The sequence below is a fragment of the Sus scrofa genome, chromosome 8, assembly GCF_000003025.6.
Source record: "Sus scrofa isolate TJ Tabasco breed Duroc chromosome 8, Sscrofa11.1, whole genome shotgun sequence".
Taxonomy (NCBI): domain Eukaryota; kingdom Metazoa; phylum Chordata; class Mammalia; order Artiodactyla; family Suidae; genus Sus; species Sus scrofa.
Window position 1 is genome coordinate 62,596,273 of NC_010450.4, and position 26,314 is coordinate 62,622,586.

Genomic DNA, 26,314 nt, shown 5'->3' on the forward strand with positions numbered 1-26,314 from the left:
TATCTATGTTAGCCATTTTCACTATGGTAAGTTTCTTATTATTCCTACTTTTTTATTTGTCTCTATACTTAATTCAAGTATCCATAACTCTAATCACACCTAATCAATGATCTTAACTACTTTGCCCAACTTTCTGTCTCATTACTTGGAAAGCACTAAACCTTGTTATATTCAACTATTTCATCCACTGCCTTTCCTTATACCATTAGAATGAGGATATCCCAGTACTAATTCCCAGTTACTTTCCCTGTTACCCTGTTTATCTTTCTATATGAAATTACTTTGTCTACCTGCTAAGATATTTAGTGTGTATTTCTCCATACTGTTGAGTAACATTCATGAGAACAGGTAGCTATAATCATTTTTAAGACCACTATATAAGCAATGATTAGAAGACTGCCTAGCACAGAGGAATGTTTGATTTTATAGGATTTGAATAAATGTATGTCCTCTTATTGAAGAAGGATAAGAATTGGCAGAAGCTATGTATGCACCATAGTTTTAATCAAGTGAAATATTAGTTATTTATGATAAATCCATTCTCCCTGTAATGAGTCAATGCCTTGTCGCTAATTAATTGCAAAGTCTGTGGACTAGGTTTAAATTCTGAGATGATAATCTATTCGTTGTCTTGTTTGTCATGGGCAAGTTATATTGTTGAATCTTAATGTTTTCATCTCTTAAGAAAAAAAATATTTTTAAAGAGTAGAGGTAACAAAGTTATCTAATTTGGGGATGTTTTGAGAGCTTCTATGGGCATCTAGATTAAAAATTACAAAGACTTGAACTGTGGCTATGAAAATTACGGTGATTTGCAGATTTCAGATATACCAATGTCATAGAATTGGTAATTTTAAAGTAGTAGTCATTTATTTAATAGTCAGAGGTCCCTTTCACAAAAATTCCATTGCAGCACCAATCTAAGAATTGTAATAGATATAATATAACTGTATATATACATACCTACACATCCATACCTACATACATACATACACAAATAGTTGCTCTTATAAGTGGGATATTTCACTTGTTTGAGGATTGGAAAAGTTTACATTAATTAGTTTATTCAAATATAAACAAAATACCTAGGATTGATATGGATTCTCATTATCAAACTACTACAAATACTGAGAGATCCAAAAACAGAATGTTACCAGATTAAATCCATTCCCCCAGCTTTGTATGTCAAAATTCTAATGAATCACTCTGAGGTGGTAATTTATACAAGATATTGAAATGCCACATTGGCTGTTTAATATACAGTTGAAAGTTCTGAGGAAACAGTTTTGACTTCATTCATTAGTAATATTTTCCTTTTTTTTTCTTTTTTTTTTTGTCTTTTTGCCTTCTCTAGGGCCACTCCTGTGGCATATGGAGGTTCCCAGGCTGGGGGTCTAATCAGAGCTGTAGCCGCCGGTGTATGCCAGAGCCACAGCAACAAGGGATCCGAGCTGCATCTGCAACCTACACCACAGCTGATGACAATGCCGGATTCTTAACCCACTGAGCAAGGCCAGGGATCAAACCCGCAACCTCATGGTTCCTAGTCGGTTTCATTAACCACTGCTCCACGACGGGAACTCCATTAGTGATATTTTCTAAACCATGGGAATTCTTGAGAGGACAAAATAAGAAAGAAATGTACAATTAAAAAGGAAAAGTGTTGACAATAGAACCTGAGAAGTAATAATATTTGAGGCCAAAGAATGATCGCAGTCCTCAAAGGAGTCTGAGAATGAGATGTCAGAGAAGACAAAAAGTGAGGGTAATATCGTAGAATCAAGGAGGGAGAGAGTTAAAATCAAACCAACAAACAGAAGACAAAGAAAAGAGTGGTATACCATATCAAATGCAATTGAAGCCTCAAGTGACATATGACCAAAAATAATCCACTGCTTTAGCAAAAAAGAAACTACCTGTGACCTTAGATAGGTCTTTGAACTGCTGACAAAGGAAACTATTTTGAAGTGAGTGCTAAGAGATGGAGAGAGGATGGAGTGATGGTATTGCTAAAAATGGTCTCTAAATCAAGATAGTCTTGATAAAAGCATAAAGAGGAAGAATTTGAAGACATAGGAAAAAGTGAGTGAATATTTTGTCAGAGGATATGAGGATAAGATTGCACAGTGGAGCCAAAAGTTTGATATGGATCAACCTGTAGGAGATAACAAAATAAATTGTTAAGCCAGATGGTAAATCAGAAGACAGGTGATATTGTAGAGACTGTGCATCTTTGTGAGTTCCAGAAACTTAAAGTCCTAAAGCAAAAGAGTGATATATTTACAGTGGTAAATGGTCAAGAAATTTGTTCAGAGTTTCTAATATTAAATTAAATTCTGGGATTCCCGTCATAGCTCAGTGGAAAGGAATCTGACTAGTATCCATGAGGACACAGGTTTTTGATCCCTGGCCTTGCTCAGTGGGTTAAGCATCCAGCATTGCCATGAGCTGTGGTGTATAGGTCACAGATGTGGCTCAGACCTGGCCTTGCTGTGGCTGTGGTGTAGGCCAGCTCTAGCTCCAATTCATCCCCTAGCCTGGGAACCTCCATATTCGTGGGTGCTGCCCTAAAAAGACAAAAAGTTAAAAAAAATTTAAAAATTAAATTCTATCCAGTGGCATATATGATGTTGTGGATAAGGTGGTAAATAGCTAAGGCAGAGTGGAAGTGAAAATTCCAGACAGTAAAGTAGTTTTAAGTTGGGCATACTAGGTGTTTATTATTTTAGAGGTAATTTTCAAAATAATGTCAGGACTTTGAATGAAGGTAAAATCTTTGAGCTAGATCCTAAAGGTTAGGTATGTAAGCACAAAATGAAGATGAATGAAAGGTAGTAAACTAGAATAACTGAGTCAGAGAAGAAATTTTATGTGAAAGGAAACTTAATAAATTTTAAAAGTTTACTAGACAAATGAAGTAATGTGGATTATGACAAAATATATGGATTTTACTTGATAAACATTCAAGCTCAACATTTTACTATAGATATGTCTATCTGTAATATTCTTTCTAGCTGAAATCATTTTAATTTTTACTTCCCTACATTATTTAGGTACATAGGCTTTTAGACTCAAATTATTCTGTAAAAGGGAATTGAGATATTCTCTTGTCAAGGACATAGTTATAACAAGTTGTAATGTGTTACTCATATAATATTTGTATTATATACATTGTTTGGAGTTTCTGAAAATATTTTGTCTACACTGTAAAAAGTTAGCCAGGAAACATTGCTTAATTCATCTCCATGCATTTAATAATTTTCTGAAAAGACTTTAGAGCACCTCTTTACTCTCCCAGCTTTATATTGGAAAAGGTCAATATTTCAGTGTGTTCATTTTATATACACCCTGCCCTACCACATAATCCCACAAATACACATATATGTCTAAGTACTATATATTAAAATGCACAGAATACTTACATAATACCACATAATAATACCCTTTAATTATTTAGGTAATACTGTGAATAAAAGCCATTTCAGTGTGGCTTTATTCTATAAATATTTTGCTCCAGTTCATTTCAGGAGATAACTAGTACTCGCTAAAATCAGTGGTGGAAAGATAAAAGTGCTATTCTGTGTCATATTTGTTAACTACTGAGAAATTAAATATAACTGCATTATAAAATTTGTAACACATGCCCCCAAAAATGTTTAAAATTCATAGAACCCTAGAAAAAAATGAAAGGGATATCAAAAAGTTATCTGATTAGAATTATGAGTGAAAGAACAGAGAAATTGTGACTCAAAATAAAGTACTATGGAAACATTTTAAAAGAAGAACTGATTCTCTAAGATACATATCTATACATATGAGAGAAAACAGCTATATAAATTTATTATTAAATATGCATAGGATTTATAATTATAAAAAATGAAAAAGACAATTGAAATGGTGAGAATCCTGTATCCCATTTTTTCATACCAGGATATATTCTAAATATCCAAAAAACTTTATGTAAAAAATAAAACCATAACTTACAAATGTGAAAAAAAAATCAATAACATTTTTAAAAATTAGAAGAAGAAAAAACATTTCTAAATAGGCCACGCAAAACAGAAAATATAAAATGAGTAATTGGCAAACTTAGATTTATAAGATTTGCTTTTATCCAGAAGATAATTTTTAAAAAGATCTATTGACTGTACACTGATTCATAAAGACCTTCTATATTAGCAAAGCAATAAAAACATCCAAATAAAAACGTGGGTAAACACCATGAGCAGGCAATATCCAGAAAAAACTAATTTACGAATAAGAGTACGAAAAACTTCACTTGTGATCCAGTATGTGGAATCTAACGCTAAATGAAATATTTTTTCCCCACTCCTCAATTATTAAAAATTAATGTCTGCTGAATGTCCAGTGTAACTGAGAAAAGAGAAAAAATATATCTGAAGTACTGATTTGAGTCTGTAAATTAGGAGGGAAAATCTTGCAACACAAAATTAGGATTTAAAATGAGCTTATTCTTTACAATAGCTTCTTTTTTTGTGATATTTTTCTTGCAAGTATGACCAAAGTTCACAAACATGAATTATCATAGTGAATACCTCAGTGCATGATACATAGTAAACACTCAGTAAGTATTTTTCAAAATTCAACAAATATTGCTCAATAAATATAATATTGCTTTTTAATGGAAATGGTTAATTTATATCCAAATAATATGTATTGCTCATCCAAGCAAAGTATAGTGTATCTCCAATAGCATTGACCATGTAGATCATAAATTATTTACACAAAAATTTATCTATAAAATATACTGACAGAAAAAACCTATTAGAGAACAATGTGTAAAATATGGGAAATTATGTATGTAGACATAGAGAAGTATCTGCATCATATTAGTGAAAATGTTAATGAAAGGTAGATAATGCTTTATTTTTTTAAGTTTTTGTGTTTTTGGAAGTTCATCTTATATATTCATAATTTTACTATAGTAAAAGGTAAAGATATTATTATCTTGCAAAAATCTTATTTATTGAATCTCTTATTTTTACAACAAAGTATATTCAAAACAAACAACAAATCATACATGAAATTGAGACATTGGCACACTAATATCTATGAGATTATAAAGGGTATTGTGCTATAGTATTTAGCATACCTGAATGTAACAATTAGATTAAATTTTCAAGAGATTTATAACAGAATCTGAGTATCTGCATATGACCTGGTATAGGTTAAAACAGGAATATATTTTAACCAACCAGATAGATGAGAAAATGTTTAAGAAAAAAATAACCAACTTCATGACATTTTCTTGCAATAAGAAAACATCATTAATAAAACATTTTAAAAGCTCTTGTGGTTTTAGATTGTTTACATAGAATTTCACAGTGACTCAATTCCCAATCTTTTGGAACATTTCCTTTAGGAAGAAAATACCAGGAGAGAGAGAAGAGTAATGCTCTTCTGAGCTATGACTTAATAAGTCCCCTGCTTTATTATATTACTTATCGTACATTGTTTCCATAATCCTGCTTTTTTATATTACTTATCTATAGTATTTCCATAATCCTGCTAATGAATACATTTTAGTCAGAAATGCTGCTGAAAACAAAACAAAGTTTTAAAAAATGAACAAAAAAAGGAAAAAGTGGAAAATTGCATGTTCATTAAAGTTTGAGAGATGATCTTTGACTTTGTATCAGTGGTATTAGTTCTTTGCATGCTTTCTGGATTTGTATTATAGAAAGCATTCCTACTTTGCATATGGTAACCAATCTTGTCACTGTTCAGATATGATTCTCCTTTTGAAATTCAAATATCCTCACATAGTCAAATATTCAAATATAAATTAGAAATCAATAATTTGCTATAGATAGACTATTTCTTCTAATAGTTGGTATGTCTATAATGTAGGTACTTGCTGAAGATCAAATATGGCTAACTCAACCATTTCAGTACTTGGGGATTATAAAAGAAAATATTTCATAATATCAGGCTCAGGAGGCACCAGCATGTCATGAAAGATGAATTAAAATGACTCTGACATTGCATAGCTATATATAGTTTTAAATGTTGCATCATAATGAGAGACAAAACAATTTACACAGGGTCACACTTCTGCATTTTTTGAATTACTGTTAGTTATGATAGTTTAATTACAAGAACCTTGACTGACAAAATAGCTATCCTTTCCTAACTGTTTGATATAAGATTCCACAAAAAATTATATCATATGCATATATAGACTCCTCAACACTTCTGTGAGTATCTAATGACATTAACTGTAGAGCAGCGTAAATTTGACCAGTACTTTAAAGTAGCCATAATGAGAAGAGGTCCATTTTCAATACCTGGGATATTAATATGTGCCAGTGGTTTATACTGTGTTTTAGATTGAAACCACAAAGAAATCACTGGATTTTAAGAGATGAACTTATGGCAAAGTCCTTTTAGTCAGTCAAGAAGACTTGAAGACAACAAAATTATTATTACTATTTTTTAACAGCTGTACTTGCAGCATATGGAAATTCTCTGGCCAGGGATTGAATCTGAGCTGCAGCTGCAACCTATGCTATAGCTATGGCAGCACCAGATCCTTTAACTCATTGCACCAAGCTGAGGTTGAACCCAGACCTCAGCATTGAGCAGAGCCACTGCAGTCGGATTCTTAACCCACTGCACCACAGTTGGAAGTCCCTGTACTGCTCTTTGTCCCTGTACCCTCATTAGAAAACATTAATGAGGCATTGTAAAGAAACATGTTTTGAACAATATGTTATTACACATTGTAATAACAATTTGTGACTTACAGAATGTGTATTACATAGCACAATAGGATATATCTGAAATGTAGTTTCTTCTCAAGATATTTAAGTATGTTTGCAGTTTTTAGCATGTTGTCAAACTAGACATTATTTAGCTTTTTTTTAATCTCAAAATGCCAATCTTAAGAGCAAACAAATCATAATTTCCCTGCAATTTCAAGATTAGGAAAGCCATTTTCATAGAGCATCACTTTTTTTTTGTCTCTTTAGAGCCATACCCACAGCATATGGAGTCAAATCCCCAGGCTAGGGGTCAAATCGGACCCGTAGTTGCTGGCCTACACCACAGCCACAGCAATATCAGATCTGAGCTGCATCTGCGACCTACCTGACAGCCCATGGCAAGCCAGATCCTTAACTCACTTAGCAAGGCCAAGTATCGATCCTGTGTCCTCATGGATGCTAGTCCATGCTTAGATTCCGCTAAGCCATGACAAGTACTCTGAGCATCACTTTTTAAAAAAGATTGAGCATTTCTCTTTATTAACGTATACACTTTTTTTTTTTTTTTTGTCTTTTTGCCATTTCTAGGGCTGTTCCCGTGGCATATGGAGGTTCCCAGGCTAGGGGTCTAATTGGAGCTGTAGCCACTGGCCTACACCAGAGCCACAGCAACTTGAGATCCAAGCCATGTCTGTGACCTACACCACAGCTCATGGCAATGCTGGATCCTTAACCCACTGATCAAGGCCAGGGATTGAACCCGCAACCTCATGGTTCCCAGTCGGATTCGTTAACCACTGAGCCACGACAGGAACTCCCCAACATGTACACATTATTGAACTGTACTGAAATTTGCTTAAGAAAGCCAGAAAAATCCTGTCAACTGCTTTTGAGGATCAAGAGAGGATCTGTGGCCAAAGAATAAATTTGATTTACATTAATGTAAAGTAAAACTTCCATAATGCATTCAATATTAGTAAATTCAAGACAGTCATTCAATTTATGTGTGTTTGTGTTCATGTGGGTAAGCAGATGCTTGCTTTGCCTACCGTGGCTAGACTATGCATACTCATCTTTTTATTAGTTTAGCATAGTTTATGATTATTTAACTTGATAATGAGTATTTGTTTAATTAAATTCAATTAAATCAGTATTTTTTGCTGCTTGAGTAGTTTTTTAAATGATAAAATTGAAATTATAAACAATTTAAACTATCATGTTGTGAGATAATCATATAGAAACATAAAACATCTGTGAAAAAGAATTTGTAAATTACTAATGCTATTGGCTTTAAAATAATGATCCTTTCTCTAAAACCAAAGAAAAAGTAACAAGTTAAACGTGGCTTAAAATTGTAAAAGATACATACAGTATGATAAATGAAGAAGAGGTATTTTTAAAATTCTGTTAAATTTTAAGTGGGCGAGGAGTTCCCGTTGTGGCGCAGTGGTTAACGAATCAGACTAGGAACCATGAGGTTGCGGGTTGGGTCCCTGGCTTTGATCAGTGGGTTAAGGATCCGGCGTTGCTGTGAGCTGTGGTGTGGGTCACAGATGTGGCTCGGATCCCAGGTTGCTGTGTCTATGTTGAAGGCCCCAGCTGTATCTCTGAATCAACCCCTAGCCTGGGAACCTACATATGCTGTAGGAGAAGCCCTAGAAAAGGCAAAAAGGCAAAAAAAAAAAAAAAAAAAAAAAAAAAGAAAGAAAGAAAAAAGAAAAAAAATTTAAGTGGGTGAAATATAAATCACGAAATTTTACTCTTTACTGAAATATTTTTCTGAAGGTTATCAAGAATGCTGCTGACAGATCTCCTTTGAATTTAGGGGGGCCCGTATAGTCCATTTTCTCTTTGTCCAGTGGCACATTTGTTAGAATATCTTCAAAAAAAGAATATCTTCAGAGAACAAAACATCAACACTGACAGGTTTTATCAACATATATTGGTCTTGAAATCTACATGTAATATGAAAAAATTGGTGGTATTGTTGCCTACTTTTAATAGGATTCTACAGAACCTTAGTGATTAAATTTCTAGAAGGTGAATAGCCACTTAATTCCCATAGCTTTCACAAAATGTAACCTTGACTGTTACCAAAGAATAAATAACCTGCCAAATTATTCCATTTCTCCATCTAAATTATTGACAGGGCTCATAATTCCTTTTGCCAAGGAGACTATTAGAGAATGTTAGCTGCTTCTTGAGTCAGCAGTAGAGGGATTTTTTAAGAAAAGCATTCTGGACAAAGTCATTTTGCTTTTTCTTTCAGAAACTAATTTTGTGACATAGAGTCAGTGCCAGTCAGCTGATTGGCATTCATTGTTTTACCTTAGTTCATATGCTACTAATTCTTAGTCTCACAGTAGAAAATTCTATTAGTAATTTCAAAGCATATTTGTATCCTTTCCTTTTATTCATGTTAGGGATCAAACTTGCATCCTTATGGATACTAGTCAGTCTCGTTACCACTGAGCCACGATGGGAACTCCATATTACCTAATATCTAAAACTAACTTTATGGTGGTTCTCTACTTGCAAATGGCGACTGGCAATAGCCTTCCCCTTGTAAAATAAGTATTATTTGTATTTCTCCCTGAAAAAATTAACAAAAATTATGACTCAGTAAAATAGAGGCAGTGGAAGTTCCTGGATAGAGTACAGGGTATCTAGTCATATTCCTTGAGTTTAATTTACAGATCAGCCACTTAATAACTCTGTGACCTTGGGTGAGCCATCCAATCTTTTTTTAAAAGACTTTCATTTGAAAAATGAAAACTGTAATACTACTAGATCATCACAGATTTGCTATGATTATTTTTAAAATTTTGCTTAATGGAAATATCTTAGGACACATATGACAAGAAGCAGATGATAAAAGCTAACCATATTTATTTTTATTATTATAAATGTTAATGCAAGGTAGCTAGAATTTGACATATGAATATATTATAAGGCACAGTATTTCCTAGCAAATGTTCAAATTTGATGTTGGCTCTAATAGTAAACCATAAGACAAGTGTCACAAGGCAAAAATATTACTTTTCCTTCTTCTTAATGGTTTCTTCCAATTTTCTTTTTTGTTTGTTTTTTTAAAATTTCTTTATATATATTTTTTTCTACTTTACAGCATGGTGACCCAGTAATACATACACGTATACATTCTTTTTCCGCACATTATGTGTTCCATCATAATTGACTAGACAGAGTTCCCAGTGCTACACAGCAGGATCCCATTGATAATGCATCCCAAAGGCAAAATACTGCATCTACTTACCCCAGGTTTATACACAAATGTTCATCAATTTTGATAAATATGTTGCTAGTCCACATAAACTCTGTGAATAGAAAAATGCCATAGATTTTTCTTCTAATTTCATGGTGGTATTATTTCTGGTTTTCTTTATTTAATTTTTAAGTATATATTTTTTATTTAATTTATTTATTTTTCTGCTGTACAGCATGGGGGCCAAGATACACTTACATGTATACATTTTTTTTTCCACCCTTTCTTCTGTTGCAATATAAGTATCTAGACATAGTTCTCAATGCTACTCAGCAGGATCTCCTTGTAAATCCATTCCAAGTTGTACTTGATAACCCCAAGCTCCTGATCCATCCCACTCCCTCCCTGTCCCCCTGGGCAGCCACAAGTCTGTTCTCCAAGTCCATGATTTTCTTTTCTGTGGAAAGGTTCATTTGTGCTGGATATTAGATTCCAGTTATAAGTGATATCATATGGTATTTGTCTTTCTCTTTCTGACTTATTTCACTCAGAATGAGAGTCTCTAGTTACATCCATGTTGCTATAAATGGTACTATGTCGTTATTTTTTTATGGCTGAGTAGTATTCCATTGTGTGTATATACCACATCTTCCGAATCCAATCATCTGTCGATGGACATTTGGGTTGTTTCCATGTCCTGGCTATTGTGAATAGTGCTGCAATGAATATGCGGGTGCATGTGTCTCTTTTAAGCAGAGTTTTGTCTGGATATATGCCCAAGAGTGGGATTGCTGGGTCATATGGAAGTTCTATGTATAGATTTCTAAGGTATCTCCAAACTGTTCTCCATAGTGGCTGTGCCAGCTTACATTCCCACCAACAGTGCAGGAGGGTTGCCTTTTCTCCACACCCCCTCCAGCACTTGTTATTTGTGGACTTATTAATCATGTCCATTCTGACTGGTGTGAGATGGTATCTCATGGTAATTTTGATTTGCATTTTTTCTAATAATCAGTGATGTTGAGCATTTTTTCATGTGTTTATTGGTCATTTCTATATCTTCCTTGGAGAACAGTCTATTCAGGTCTTTTGCCCATTTTTCCATTGGATGATTGGCTTTTTTGCTGTTGAGTTGTATAAGTTGCTTGTATATTCCAGAGATTAAGCCCTTGTCAGTTGCATCATTTGAAACTATTTTCTCCCATTCTGTAAGTTGTCTTTTTGGTTTCTTTTTGGCTTCCTTTGCTGTGCAAAAGCTTTTCAGTTTGATTAGGTCCCATTGGTTTATTTTTGCTCTTATTTCTGTTGATTCAGTAGACTGACCTGAGAAAATATTCATGATGTTGATGTCAGAGAGTGTTTTGCGTATGTTCTCTTCTAGGAGTTTGATGGTGTCCTGTCGTATATTTAAGTCTTTCAGCCATTTTGAGTTTATTTTGGTGCATGGTGTGAGTGTGTGTTCTAATTTCATTGCTTTGCATGTAGCTGTCCAGGTTTCCCAGCAATGCTTACTGAATAGACTTTCTTTTTCCTATGTTATGTTCTTGCCTCCCTTGTCAAAGATTAATTGACCATTGGTGTCAGGGTTTAATCCTGGGTTCTCTATTCTGTTCCATTGGTCTGTCTGTCTGTTTTGATACCAGTACCACACTGTTCTGATGACTGTGGCTTTATGATATTGCTTGAAGTCTGGGAGAGTTATGCCTCCTGCTTGGTTTTTGTTTCTCAGGATTGCTCTGGCAATTCTGGGTCTTTTGTTGTTCCATATAAGTTTTTGGATTGTTTGTTCTAGTTCTGTGATAATGTCATGGGTAATTTGATAGGGATTGCATTGAATCTGTAGATTGCTTTGGGTAGTATGGCCATTTTTACAATATTGATTTTTCCAATCCAGGAACATGGAATATATTTCCATTTATTTACATCTTCTTTATTTTCTTTGATTAAAGTTTTATAGTTCTCGGCATATAGGTCCTTTACCTCCTTGGTCAGGTGTATTCCCAGGCATTTTATTTTTTGAGGTGCAATTTTAAAAGGTATTGTATTTTTATATTCCTTTTCTAATATTTCATTGTTGGTATATAGAAATGCGACCAATTTCTGAATGTTAATCTTATATCCTGCTACTTTGCTGAATTTATTAATCAGTTCAAGTAGTTGTTGGGTTGAGTCCTTAGGGTTTTCTATGTACAGTATCATGTTGATTGCATACAGATACAGTTTTACCTCTTCTCTTCCTATTTGTATGCCTTTTATTTCTTTTGTTCATCTAATTGCTGTGGCTAGGACTTCCAAAACTATGTTGAATAGCAGTGGTTAGAGTGGGCATCCTTGTCTTATTCCAGATTTGAGTGAGAAGGCTTTCAGTTTTTCTCCATTGAGTATTATATTTGCTGTGGGTTTGTCATAAATTGCTTGATTATGTTCAGGAATGTTCCCTCTATACCCACTTTGGCGAGGGTCTTGATCCTTGGCCTTCATCAAATACTTTTTATGCATCTATTGAGATGATCATATGGTTTTTGACTTTTCGTTTGTTAATGTGGTGTATGACGTTGATTGATTTGCCTATGTTGAACCATCTTTGTGAACCTGGGAAGAACCCTGCCTGGTCATGGTGTCTGATCTTTTTGATATGTTGTTGGATTCGGTTGGCTAAAATTTTTTTGAGAATTTTTGCATCTATATTCGTCAAAGATATTGGCAGATAATTTTCTTTTTTGGTGGTATCTTCATCTGGTTTTGGAATTAGGGTGATGGTGGCATCATAGAATGTCTTTGGGAGTGTTCCTTCTTCTTCAACCTTTTGAAAAAGTTTAAGGAGAATGGGCACCAGATCCTCTTTGTATGTTTGGTAGAATTCACCTGTGAAGCTATCTGGTCCTGGACTTTTATTTGTAGGGAGTGTTTTTATGACCTCTTCAATTTCATTTCTAGTGATCAGTCTGTTCAGTTGGTCTGTTTCTTCATGATTCAGTTTTGGCAGGCTGCAAGATTCTAGAAAATTGTCCATTTCTTCCAGATGGTCAAATTTGTTGGCATATAGTTTTTCATAGTATTCTCTTATGGTATTTTGTATTTCTGCAGTATCCGTTGTGATTTCTCCTTTTTCATTTCTAATTTTGTTTATTTGTGTTCTTTCTCTCCTCTTCTTAGTGAGTCTAGCCAGGGGTTTGTCAATTTTGTTTACCTTTTCAAAGAACCAGCTCTTGGTTTTATTAATTTTCTCTGTTGTTTTTTGAATCTCTATTTTATTGATTTCCTCTTTGATCTTTATAATTTCCTTCCTTCTGCTGACATTAGGTCTTTTTTGTTCTTCTTTTTCTAATTTGTTTAGGTGGTGGGTTAAGTTGTCAATTTGAGATCGTTCTTCTTTTTTGAGAAAGGCCTGTATCACTACGAATTTCTCTCTGAGCACTGCTTTTGCAGCATCCCATAGATTTTGAGAGGTTGTGCCTTCGTTATCATTTGTCTTGAGGTATTTTTTAATTTCCTTCTTGATTTCCTCATTGACCCATTGGTTTTTTAGTAGCATGCTGTTTAGTCTCCATGTAGTAGGTTTTTTCACATTTCTTGTCCTGTGGTTGATTTCTAGTTTCACACCATTGTGGTCAGAGAAGATACCTGAAATAGTTTCTGTGCTTCTAAATTTGTTGAGGTTAGCTTTGTGTCCCAATATGTGGTTGATTCTTGAGAATGTTCCATGTGCATTTGAAGAGAATGTGTATTCTGATTTTTTTGGATGTAGTGTCCTGAAGATGTAAATTAAGTCTAACACTTCTATTGTTTCCTTTAGGATCTCTGTTGGTTTATTGGTTTTCTGTCTAGAGGATCTGTCCATTGATGTGAGTGGGGTATTAAAGTCTCTTACCATGATTGTATTCCCATCAATTTCTCCCTTTATGCCTGTTAATATTTGTTGTATGTATCTGGGTGCTCTTATATTTGGGGCATATATGTTGACAATTGTAATATCCTCTTCTTGGATGGATCCCTTAATCATTAAATAGTGTCCTTCTTTGTCTTTCTTTATGTCTTTTGTTTTAAAGTCAATTTTGTCTGATATGAGTATTGAAACTCCTGCTTTCCTGTCTTGTCCATTGGCATGAAATATTTTTTCCCACCCCTTCACTTTCAATCTATATGTGTCCTTTGTCCTAAGGTGGGTTTCTTGTAGGCAGCAGATTGAAGGTTTTTGCTTTTTTATCCACTCAGCCACTCTGTGTCTTTTGATTGGAGCATTCAGTCCATTGGCATTTAAGGTGGTAATTGATATATAATTATTTATTGCCATTTTAAACCTTGTGTTCCACTTGATTCTATGATTCTCCATTCTTCCTTTCTTTGTTTGGTTGGATGGTCTCCGATTATTTTCTGCTTGAGTACTTTTTTTTTTCATTTTTTACAAATGCAATGTTTTGTTTTGATTTGTGGTTGCCCTGTTTTTTAAGTATGCTAGCCCCTTCCTATAATTATGTGTCTTAGCCTGATGGTCCTGTAGGTTCTAACGCTTCATTACTATACTAAAATTAAAAAGAGAAACAGACAAAAAAAAAGGAAAAAAAAAAACTAAAAAAAGAGTCTATTTATTTCCTCGCATCCCTTGCCCACATTTTATGATTTTGATGACTCTTTTTTCTTTTTTAATTTTATTTTGTTTTAAACATGTTCATGATTAAATCTGTATGCTGGCTTATCTGAGTGACTGCTCCCTGATTGTGGCTTCCTCAATCCTTTCTTTTTGGTTTAGAGAAGCCCTTTCAATATTTCTTTTAGCCTGGGTTTTGTATTGCTGTATTCTTTTAGCTTTTTTTTGTTGGAAAAAATTTTTATTTCCCCTTCTATTTTAAATGATATTCTTGCTGGATAGAGTATTCTAGGTTGCATATTTTTTCCTTTTTAGCACTTTAAATATCTCTTGCCATTGCCTCCTGGCCTGTAGAGTTCGCTGATAAACTTATGGGGGTTCCCTTATAGGTAACATTCTGCTTTTCTCTTGCTGCCTTTAGGATCCTCTCTTTATCATTAACTTTTGCCGTTTTTATTATTATGTGTCTTGGTGTGGGTCTATTTGGGTTCAACTTGTTTGGGGCCCTCTGTGATTCCTGTATCTTGAAATCAGTATCCTTTAGATTTGGGAAGTTTCCAGCGATAATTTCTTCAAATATATTTTCCATCCCCTTATCTTTTTCTACTCCTTCTGGAATTCCTATTATGCGAAGATTGGCCCACTTTATATTATCCCATAGGTCTCTCATATTGCTTTCATGTTTTTTTCATTTGGTTTTCTGTCTGTTGTCCTGTTTGGGTGATTTCCATTATTCTGACTTCCATATCACTAATTCTTTCTTCTGCATTATTCATTCTGGTTTTTACTGCCCTTAGCTCAGTTTGTATCTCTGCAAATGAATTTTCTAGGTTTTTTTGGCTCCTCCTTATATTTTCTATCTCCTTTCTGAGGGCATCTGCATTACTGTTCATATCCTCTCTTAATTCCTTCAGTATTTTCACTATTTCCCTTTTGAACTCCAAGTCTGTCAGACTGCAGAGGTCTGTTTCATTGTTGACTGCTTTAGGTGAGATCTCCTGTTGGTTTAACTGGGGGTGGTTTCTCAGTTAAGCATCTCTTTTGACATTACCCAATTCCAACAAGTGTGTGATAGGAGAGAATTTCCCCCCACACCAAGAAGCAATGCTCAGAACACCCCATGGTGGACTACAATATAACTCGATTCTGACACAATCTACCCAGAGATAGCATGAGATTCCACAGGTTAAATGTTCAGTTCTACAAAACTGCCCCCCACCATTCAGATGCCAGTTGCAAGTCCAGATTCTCACCTATACTTATGACCAAGTAACTTTAGAGGTCCCCATGACCCCCTCCTTGGGTTCAATTAATTTGCTAGTGCAAGTCACAGAACTCAAATATTTTACTTAATATATCATGGGTTTCTTATAAAAGAATGGAACATCCAGATGGAAGAGATGCAAAGGACGAAGTATAGGGAAAATTAGTGGAGTTTCATCAATGTTTCCTCTCCTAATCTCCACTTGTTTACTGACTTCTCTGAACCTCATCCTTGGGGTTTTTATGGAAGCTTCATTATATGGGCATGATTGAATAAATCACGAGACTTTGGCACTCCATTTCATCTCTAGCCCCTCTGAAAGTTCCAACACTCTAATCCCAGCCTGATAATCAGCCCCCGTTTTTTGCTGTGGTCCAAAATTCACTTCATTAACATGACAAAAGCACCTTTACTGCTGTTATCACTTAGGGAATTTTGAAGGCTTTAGGAGCTCTGTGCCAGAAAAAATGGACAAAGACTAAATATATTTTATTATAAATTGTAATATCACAGTACCCTCATATATTTTGATAATTTAAAAAGAAATACAACCTAAAAACACTAAATAAACATTTACTACTTAAAAATTTCTAAAATAGAGTACTTTTGTCTCAGATAAGGATTCAGAATATTTATGATGTATTCTGGAAGTGTTTGATCCATGTACTCATCAGAATCTCACAGTTAATTCTGTCTAATATGTATAAGCTTTGATATAAACTTTGAAAGCGTAAGGTTATATATAACTTTGAAGATATTTAGTAAATGTTATATGACCTGTTAACCTATTATTATAAAAAGAGTGAACCTCATTAAATATTCTTGAAACATTCATAGGAATTTATATCTTGCCCATCTATAAAACTGAGGTTTTATTTAAAAATATGGTATTTAACTCCATTAAACAATCATAAAGTGGACATTCATAATAACTGGTTGGCGGCTGCTTCCTTTTTAGATATTATGCATGGTATGGGAATGCCTTTCAGGTACCTTCTCTTGTGTTTGCAAACCCAATTTAACTATGACACCTATAGAAATTTTTAAAAATTAGAAAAAGAAATTGAGATGAAATACTGGCTCTATAAAACTTTGTGCAACAATGGTATTTTTCAATTTCTGTTAGAAGTTCCTTAGCTTTCAACAAGTGATGACACAGTCCCGAAAGAGCATATTCACTAGGCCTTTGCTTTGAGAAATGGGCAAAAGTATGTATTTGTGTGTGCACGCATGTGTATAGTTTGTAGTTTTATAGGTATCTCTTTGTCATGAAAACCTTGCTCTTTCCCTTTTGCCTTAGCAGCTAAGGTTGTAGTTGTAGTTTCCCCCCTTTCTGTCTCTTCACCAGTCTGCCTGTTGTGGTGTCACCAGGATAATTTAAAAGATGACTCATAACAAAACAGAACTGAAAAATTATGAACCTTAGAAGAGCATAAGATAGTCATTTTATAGGACAAGAAAAATCACAGTAAATAAAGTTCTCAAATAGAGCTAAGAAAGATGTTAAACTGACACAAGTCAAAAAAATAGGAGGAAGACAAGTAATCATGATCAGTCAGAACACCTGAGAGAACAAAGGCTAGAGATAAAAGACATGTAAGGAGAATTTTCCCCTCAGGAAACTCAATCGTCTGATAAGAGTTTTATATATATATATATATATATATATTTTTTTTTTACAAGAAAAAAATTACTGTGTTAACTCCAGGGCTTAAAAATAAACAGCATCAGAAAATACATAATAAAAAAAAATGATCTTATGTCAGAAAGTAAAGAAGTAACTATAAAAAATTAGTTATGAAACAAATATAGGTATAAGAATATAAACACATATATTACACATATTTTATTGCTTAAAAAATGTATGGATTTGAATAAAGTATTCAATGTTGCCCAAGTTTACAATGTGCTAAAAAGATTAAATTGTTAAGGCAATCATTACCTCTTTTTTAACCATTATATATAATTACATATTGTTAGGTATAATTATATATTTTTAATTTCCTTTCACCATTTGGCAAATATATTAAGCATAATGTCCAATTTAATTGCTTCTAGATACTTCCCTCTAATGCTATACAGCAAAATGTGTTTGTGTTTCTGTACTTTGTAAAACATAAAGACTAATGCAATTTTTGAAATACATTACAATAAATGCAAAACTTTCTGAATATTATTTTGATTTAAGTGATGGGTATACTTTATAAAGGTAATTTTGGAAAAGTGGAAAAAGTTACAATTGACTTAAAGCTGCTAAAGTTTAGAACTGTGCCTAGAAAAGTGAACAAATAATAGGTGTCATGAAACTCCTGTCTTGATATATGTATTAAAAATAACCACTTTATTGTCATATTTTCAACTGTCCAGTTCTGAAAATGGATATTTCTAGTATTTTTCACAAGCTACTTAACTTTACTGTCTTAATTACTAGAAATAGGCTCTGGACCACATAAATGTAGAACTGGATCTAAAATGTTGAGTCACCATATAATTGTTATGTCTATATAGATACAAATGAACATAAAAATCATCATAATATCAGGAGTTCCGTTGTGGTGCAGCGGAAATAAATCCGACTAGGAACCATGAGGTTGCTGGTTTGGTCTCTGGCCTCACTCAGTGGGTTAAGGATCTGGCATTTCTGTGAGCTGTTGTGTAGGTCGCAGATGCGGCTCAGATCCCGCGTTGCTGTGGCTCTGGAGTAGGCTGGCAGCTACAGCTCCAATTGGACCCCTAGCCTGGGAACCTCCATATGCTGCGGTTGCCAACCTAAAAAGACAAAAAAAAAAAAAAAAAAAAATACAAAAGATCATGATAATGTCATACATCAAGTTGACTGCACTCTTTCTAACACATGCATTTGCTTTAGGTTAATTTCCTTGTTTCCAGATAATAATAGAAATCATATATTTTTATACTGTCCTTATTAACTGAAATGAAATCATTTTCTTTCACCTTTCTACTTTATAGTATAAAAGTTTTTCCAAATGTCTTCACACTTATTATTACAGTCTAAACTTTCTGAAAGCACTTTATAAAATTATTGTGTCTTTCCAAGGATGGCATTTGAGTTGCTAGTTTAGCAGAACAAATGCTTTTAGAATATGAATAAACAGGAAATACTTGTGGAAATAACCAGGGTAACCTCTTTCACATCAATTATGTAGTAAGATACAAATCTGGAGCTTTCAATGCTTTAGAAAATATTGACAAAAATATACAGAGAATTTAATTACTATACTAAAAGTTAAAGAAATAATCCATGACAGATCTCTTTGCTTCTCTTATTTTATTCTTCTTTCTCTACTATAATGCATTTCTGGTTCTTATCTGCATATCCAAATCCTAAATGTCTTTAGGGTAAAATATCAGAATATACCATCCTCAAGAATCTTAACCTGGCTTAGCATATTTCAAATAATTCTTTTTCATCCTGCATATGCCTTATGTTCCTATTAAAAACTCAATAGATTTTCCCAAACATATTTATAAATTTAATATACATTGAATATTTCCCTATAAATAATAACAGATCACTTAATGAGGTAAATTTAACTATTAGAAAATTAAATAACATAATTTAGGTGCACTGTATGAAGAATTCCTGTGTGGAAGATATTTGACAAGTATAAGCACATGAAGTAAAAATTTTGCTCTATATTTGCTTTTTTGTGTGTGTGTCTTTTTGCCTTTTCTAGGGCCACTCCTGCGGCATATGGAGGTTCCCAGGTTAGGGATCTAATCGGAGCTGTAGCCACCGGCCTACGCCAGAGCCACAGCAACACGGGATCCGAGCCGCATCTGCGACCTATACCACAGCTCACGGCAACGCCGGATCCTTAACCCACTGAGCAAGGCCAGGGATCGAACCCGCAACCTCATGGTTCCTAGTCAGATTCGCTAACCACTGCGCCACAATGGGAACTCCTCTATATTTGCTTAAATAAAAATAACTACCTTTGTATTGGTTAATGCCTTTCATATATAAGAAGTTTCTTGTTAGAATGAAACATGTTCAAATAAACTAAAAGGGTATTGAAGTTCCCGCTGTGACACGGTGGGTTAGGAATCCAACTGCAGCAGCTCGGGTTGCTGCAGAGACACAGGTTCCATCCCCAGCCCCATGCAGTGAGTTAAAGGATCTGCATTGTCTAGGTTGCAGCCGTGGCTCAGATTCACTCCCTGGTCTAGGAACTTCCATATGCTGTGGGTGTGACCATAAAATAAAATAGAAAGAAAGAAAGAAAAAGGAAGGGAGGGAGGGAGGAAGGAAGGAAGGAAGGAAGGAAGAAAAAGGAGGACAGAAGGAAAGAAACTGAAAGAAGTTAAAGCATGGATTAGTTAGATATGAAAAGGTTATGATGAAGAGATATTTAGCATATTACTTCTGAGTTCCACATAAAGATATGGTTTCCAGGTACCCTTTCCATCATAATTTTTAACTTTTTCTCACAGATAAAATATGAACCAATTTGAAAAAAAGAGTATAGGTTGAAAATGTATATAAAACTTACATGCTTTGTGAAATTTTTGTTTAACATCCTGAATAGTAGACTTTTGTGTCACCTGAAAAAAAAAAAAAGAAGATAGAATTATAAGGAGAAAGTGTTCATTTGTTTGCTATATATTTGTTTAAAAACATAATTTGTTTAAAGTGTAAAATAAGTATAAAATAGCCAGTTTGTTTTGTTTAGCTCTTTAATCACTACTGCTTTGACAGCCTTGAAACATTGTCTCAACATAGAGTTTTCCAGTTTTATATTTATATGTGATAATACTACTGTAATTCTGTGAGTTTATCCAAATTTTTATCTCCAAAATAATGAGGCCATCAATGAAAAGGGTGAGTAAATACACAAGAGAGACAAAAAGTAAAAATTTATCAGAGGAGCCCAGGGATAGAAAATTGATTTAATGAACAAAAGAGAGAAATGTTTACTTCAGAATAGTATGAGAAAAAAAAATCCAATCTATGTACCCTAGTCAGTTATGTTTTTAAAACTTCCATTCAAAAATACCATAGGTCGATCCAAAATATGTTAGATATGCTTTGATTCTTTAAGTATATTATTATTATTTGAGCCTAATCTACTAAAATTAAATATTTTTGTTATTTTTATTTTTTTGCTTTTTATGGCCGCACCTGCGGCATATGGAGGTTCCCAGGTTTAGGGGTCCAATCGGAGCTACAGCTGCCAGCCTATATACCAGAGCCACATCAACACAGGATCAGAGCCGCATCTGCAGCCTACACCACAGCTCACGGCAATGCCAGATCCATAACCCACTGAGCAAGGCCAGGAATCGAACACACAACCTCATGGTTCCTAGTCATATTTGTTTCTGCTCCACCACGACAGGAACTCTAAATTAACTCTGTCTAACGTTAGAAAAGTGAATAAAAGAACTGTTTCTTCATCTAAATAAGAAAATTCATGAGCATAAGGATTCTATCCAAATGCCTCAAGCCACACAGCAATTTTTGACTTTCTGACTTTGTTCAGATCGAACTTGCAAACTGGAATTCCCCCTCCACCTCTGATTCCTTCCACTGGCTTATGAAAAACCCAACAGTCCTCCACATCGAAGACACTTTTATGATCATGCAAGTAAAATTTATTTCCTTTCTCTAAACCTATATAAAATATTTTATGCATGATTTATTTTATATTTTTGCAATGTTAAAATGGCTAAAATGAAAAAAGTGCATAAAAGGATTATATGTGGCACTTTCCCAGGCAATTATTATTAACATTATTATGTTACATTTAATATTGTATTATATACCACAAGTATAACAATAAACACACTTATTTTACTATATTCCCCTCCCTCCTGTAACCAAGTGTGTGCTGTAACATTCAGAAAAAATAGTTTTTATTTTTCTATGTGTATAGTTCGCAACCAAGAAAGTTCTAAGATTCAAGCACTGAGGAGTGATATTAAGTTCCATTTGTGTTATGCTGTAAATAACAAAAGGATCTTAAATGATTCTCTCAGTATAACATTTTAAATGCTTCATAGCATTGTTTTTCTCTGGAAGATGTTAGGAAATACTTGAAAAAGTTTTTAGAGAGTGTATTTATATGCATATATATATATATATATTTGTATTCTTGAACATAGAATCCTTCATTTTAATTTTGCTCATTGAACTTTGATATTTGATTTATAGTTTTAAAATGTGATGCTTTCCTTTAAAAATGTTCATTGCTTTATCTCACTGTTATTTTATCACAAAATACTATTATAAGTTGCATCTTCTGACAGCGATGTCTAAAATCCACATGCTATTCTCTAGAGTAACAAATACTGCCCATCAGTCTTTTCAAGGGCCACCTAATTTTAAAAAAATGATAATAATTTTCATGACTAACAACTCCCCAGTTAGACTTTCCTATACTCACAGCTTCAGTTTTATGAGAGCACATGATCTTGTGTTTATGTGCTGGTGGTCCCAGCGGTCTGTGAGGTCCTTGAAGACCATGACCTTGTGTATTGTAATTTGCATTTCAACATCTAATACACCATATAACATATAATAAGTATTAAATCACTTTTGTTAAAGTTAAAAATAAAGGTGTGAGTGAAAAGTCCCATTAAAACAGATAGAAGCATCTTGATCTGTTATGAAGATCTGTTCAGAAGTAGACAAAGACTTCATATGGTCAAGTCTTTTGCTTCTTTCCAAACTAGAATATATTAAATGACAAATTTCTAAGATGACATATGCATATTTTTCTGAATTTGCAAACTTTCAAAACCAAGACTATGCTATCCTGAAAGAAACCTACATGTGGGAAGTGGGTTATTGCAAGTTTTTCACAAAGTTTTTAATTTATATTTTATTTCCTAAAATTACATTTGACTTTCACATGTTAAAAAAAAGTGCTGATTTTGAGTAAATCCTTGAGAATTGCCCTTTCTGGAGCAATTTTAGTCAAATACAGCAGAAAAAAATGTAATTAACCATTAAATGTTTCAGACAGTGTTGCTCAATTAGCCACCAGACTGTGCTTGATCTGCTCTTTAGTACTTTATGTACACTCAGAGCACAAAGAGAGGAAAAGATGATAACTAACCTAAAGTCTCAGAGCACATGAGACTTTCTGATTGCTAAATTGATGTCTCTGTAGCTTCATCAAGAAGTTTATTATTCATAATAACTTCTACATTTTAGCTGGTTTTACAACCACTTTAAAAGGATAGGCTACCATTATAATAATTTATTCACTTTTATAAACCACAATTAATTGTGGCAGATGGGAGAAATAAGTATTCCAATATCAGAAATACTGACATTCTCTTCTTTAATGTTTCTTTCCTATCTAAGGAAATTAATCTTAAAATGTTAAGTAGACAAGGTAAATAATGTTTGTTAGTTGAACCAACATTTTACTTCTAAATTTCAACTAATCATAGTTCAATTTTGGGTCATTGTTACTTTATTCAACACTTAAATTGATGCAATTACAAAAGGCTTTTTACTTTAAATAAAATTTTGGGTTTGCTTAAGTTTGCCACATGTGAATATACTGCAATATTTCACAAAAATTACACTGTTACTATGTTTTAAATGTCTAAGCCATTTTATCAGTAACTCTTTGAAATGAACAGATATATCAAGAATACTCTTTATCCTGCTTAGCAGAATAAAAATTAAATGGTAATGAAAAACAACTTGAATTTTTTTGACAGAGTAATTTCCATTTGCAAATCAAAAATTGTTAGTAAAAAAAAAAAAAAAAAAAAAATTGGAGTTCCCGTCGTGGCTCAATGGTTAATGAATCCAACTAGGAACCATGAGGTTGCAGGTTCAGTCCCTGGCCTTGCTCAGTGGCTTAAGGATCCGGTGTTGCTGTGAGCTGTGGTGTAGGTCGCAGATGTGGCTAGCATCCTGCGTTGCCGTGGCTGTGGTGTAGGCCGGCGGCTACAGCTCCAATTAGACCCCTAGCCTGGGAACCTCCATATGCCAGGGGTGCGGCCCTAGAAAAGACAAAAAAAAGAAAAAAAATTGTTAGTAAACTTTGTAAAGAAATGTGTCTACTGAAGACACAGAGAGAATGTGCAGTATATATAAAACAAAGATACATAGAATATATAGTTGCATATACATTACTTAAAATGGACAGGCAGGGAGGTTTCTGAGTAAACAAATATTATTTTATTAGTACATACTCTTCAGATTGTGGGAGTTCCCATTGTGGATCAGGCAAAACAAACCTCACTAGATCCATGAGGATGTGGGTTAGACTCCTGGCCTCAGTCAGTGGGTTAAGGAGTCCGTGTTGCCATGAGCTGTGGTATATGTCACGGACACGGCTCGGATCTGGCATTGCTGTGGTTGTGGTATAGGTTGGCAGCTACAGCTCTGATTTGAACCCTAACCTGGGAATATCCATCTGCCAGGGGTATGGCTTTAAAAGGACAAAAACAAAAACAAAACAAAACAAAACTTTCCTTAAAAAAGACACATGCACCCACATGTTCATTACAGCTCTGTTTACAATAGCCAAGACATGGAAACAACCCAAATGTCCATTAACAGACAGTTGGATTAAGAAGATATGGTATATATACACAATGGAATAATACTCAGCCATAAAAAAGAACGAAATGCCGTTTGAGCAACATGGATGGAACTAGAGACTCTCATCCTGTGTGAAATAAGTCAGAGAAAGACAAATACCATATGATATCACTCATATCCAGTACCTAATATACAGCACAAATGAACCTTTCCATAGAAAAGAAAATCATGGACTTGGAGAATAGACTTGTGGTTGCTCTGGGGAGGGGGAGGGAGTGGGAGGGATTGGGAGCTTGAGGTTAATGGATGCAAACTATTGCCTTTGGAATGGATTAACAATGAGATCCTGCTGGGTAGCACTGAGCACTATGTCTAGATACTTACAAAACAGCAAGACAATGGGAGAAAAAGTTATGTATGCGTGTATGTGTAACTGGGTCCCCATGCTGTACAGTCGGAAAAAAAACTGTTGGGGAAAATAACAATAAAAAATAAATTAAAAACAAAACAAAACCTTCAGATTGTAACTAAAATACAAATAAGCAATCTATTTTGTTAACACTTTAACGAATTTAGAACGTTTGGTGATTTTGTAGAATATCGAGGACTTTCTTTATGGATAAAAAAATGACACAACAGTATACATATATAGAAATATCAGTTTTAATAAGGTTTAAATGTTTTATTTTTATTATTAAAATTTTAAAACGTATTTTTATTTATTTTATTAAATTTTATTTTATATTGGAGTATAATTGATTTACAATGTATTAATTTCAGGAGTACAGCATAGTGATTCAGATATACATATGTGTGAGTGTGTGTGTGCCCATTCTTTTTCAGATTCTTTTCCCATATGGGTTATTACAGAATAATGAGTAGAATTCCCTGTGCTATACAGTAGGTCCTGATTGATTATCTTGTTTATATATAGTAGTGTGCATATGTTAATCCCAAACTCCTTATTTATCCCCCCCCAAACGTTTCCCCTTTGGTAACCATATGATCATTTTTGACATCTGTGAGTCTGTTTTGTTTTGTGAATAGATTTGTTTTTATCATTTTTTTTGGTTCCACATATCCATGATAGCATATGATTTTTGTCTTTGTCTTACTTCACTCAGTTTGGTAATCTCTAGGTTCATCCATGTTGCTGCAAATGGTATTATTTCATTCTTTTTATGGCTGAATAATATTCCACTGTATATATGTAGCACATCTTTGTTATTCATTCCGCTGTCAGTGGACATTTAGGTTGCTTCCATGTCTTGGCTATAGTAAATAGCACTGACATGAACATTGGGGTGCATGTAACTTTTCACATTATGGTTTTCTCCAGTTATCTGTCCAGGAGTGGTTTTGCTGGGTCATATGGTAGCTCTGTTTTTAAAGGAACCTCCATACTGTTCTCCACAGTGATTGCACAAATTTTTATTCTCACCAAGAGTGAAGGATGGTTCCCTTTTCTCCACACCCTCTCCAGCATTTATTGTTTCTAGACTTTTTGGTGATGGCCATTCTGACTGGAATGAGGTGATGCCTCACTGTAGTTTTGATTTGCTTTACTAATAATCGGTGATGTTGAGCATATTTGCACATGCATTTTGGCTATCTGTCTTCTTTGGAGAAATGACTATTTAAATCTTCTGACTTTTTTGTTTGTGTTGTTTGTTTTTGATAAAGAGCTGCATGAACTGTTTCTATATCTTGGAGATTAAGACCTTGTCAATTTCTTCATTTGCAAAGATTTTCTCCCATTCTGTGGGTTGTCTTTTCATTTTGTTTGTTTCCTTTGCTGTGCAAAAGGTTTTAAGTTTAATTAGTTCCCATTTGTTTATTTTTGTTTTTATGAATGTTTTAAATCTAACAATTTCATTTAGTATTTAAGAAATTAGAATTTTTTTGTATTCATCAATTTTATATCTTTATATACTACAACAAATTATCTTAAATGAGTTTTTGTTATGTCAAAATAATATCCATA

At 33.9% G+C, this 26,314-nt stretch overlaps 1 protein-coding gene across 2 annotated transcripts in view; it reads right to left on the reverse strand.

Moving 5' to 3' along the window:
• The window catches only part of TECRL (trans-2,3-enoyl-CoA reductase like), a 103,633-nt gene that overhangs the window by 53,821 nt on the left and 23,498 nt on the right, over positions 1-26,314 (reverse strand). For both annotated transcript variants that reach the window (XM_021101381.1, XM_021101380.1), the window contains exon 2: positions 20,315-20,366. In XM_021101381.1, the coding sequence (XP_020957040.1) occupies positions 20,315-20,366 (52 nt within the window). The remainder of the gene's footprint in view (positions 1-20,314; positions 20,367-26,314) is intronic.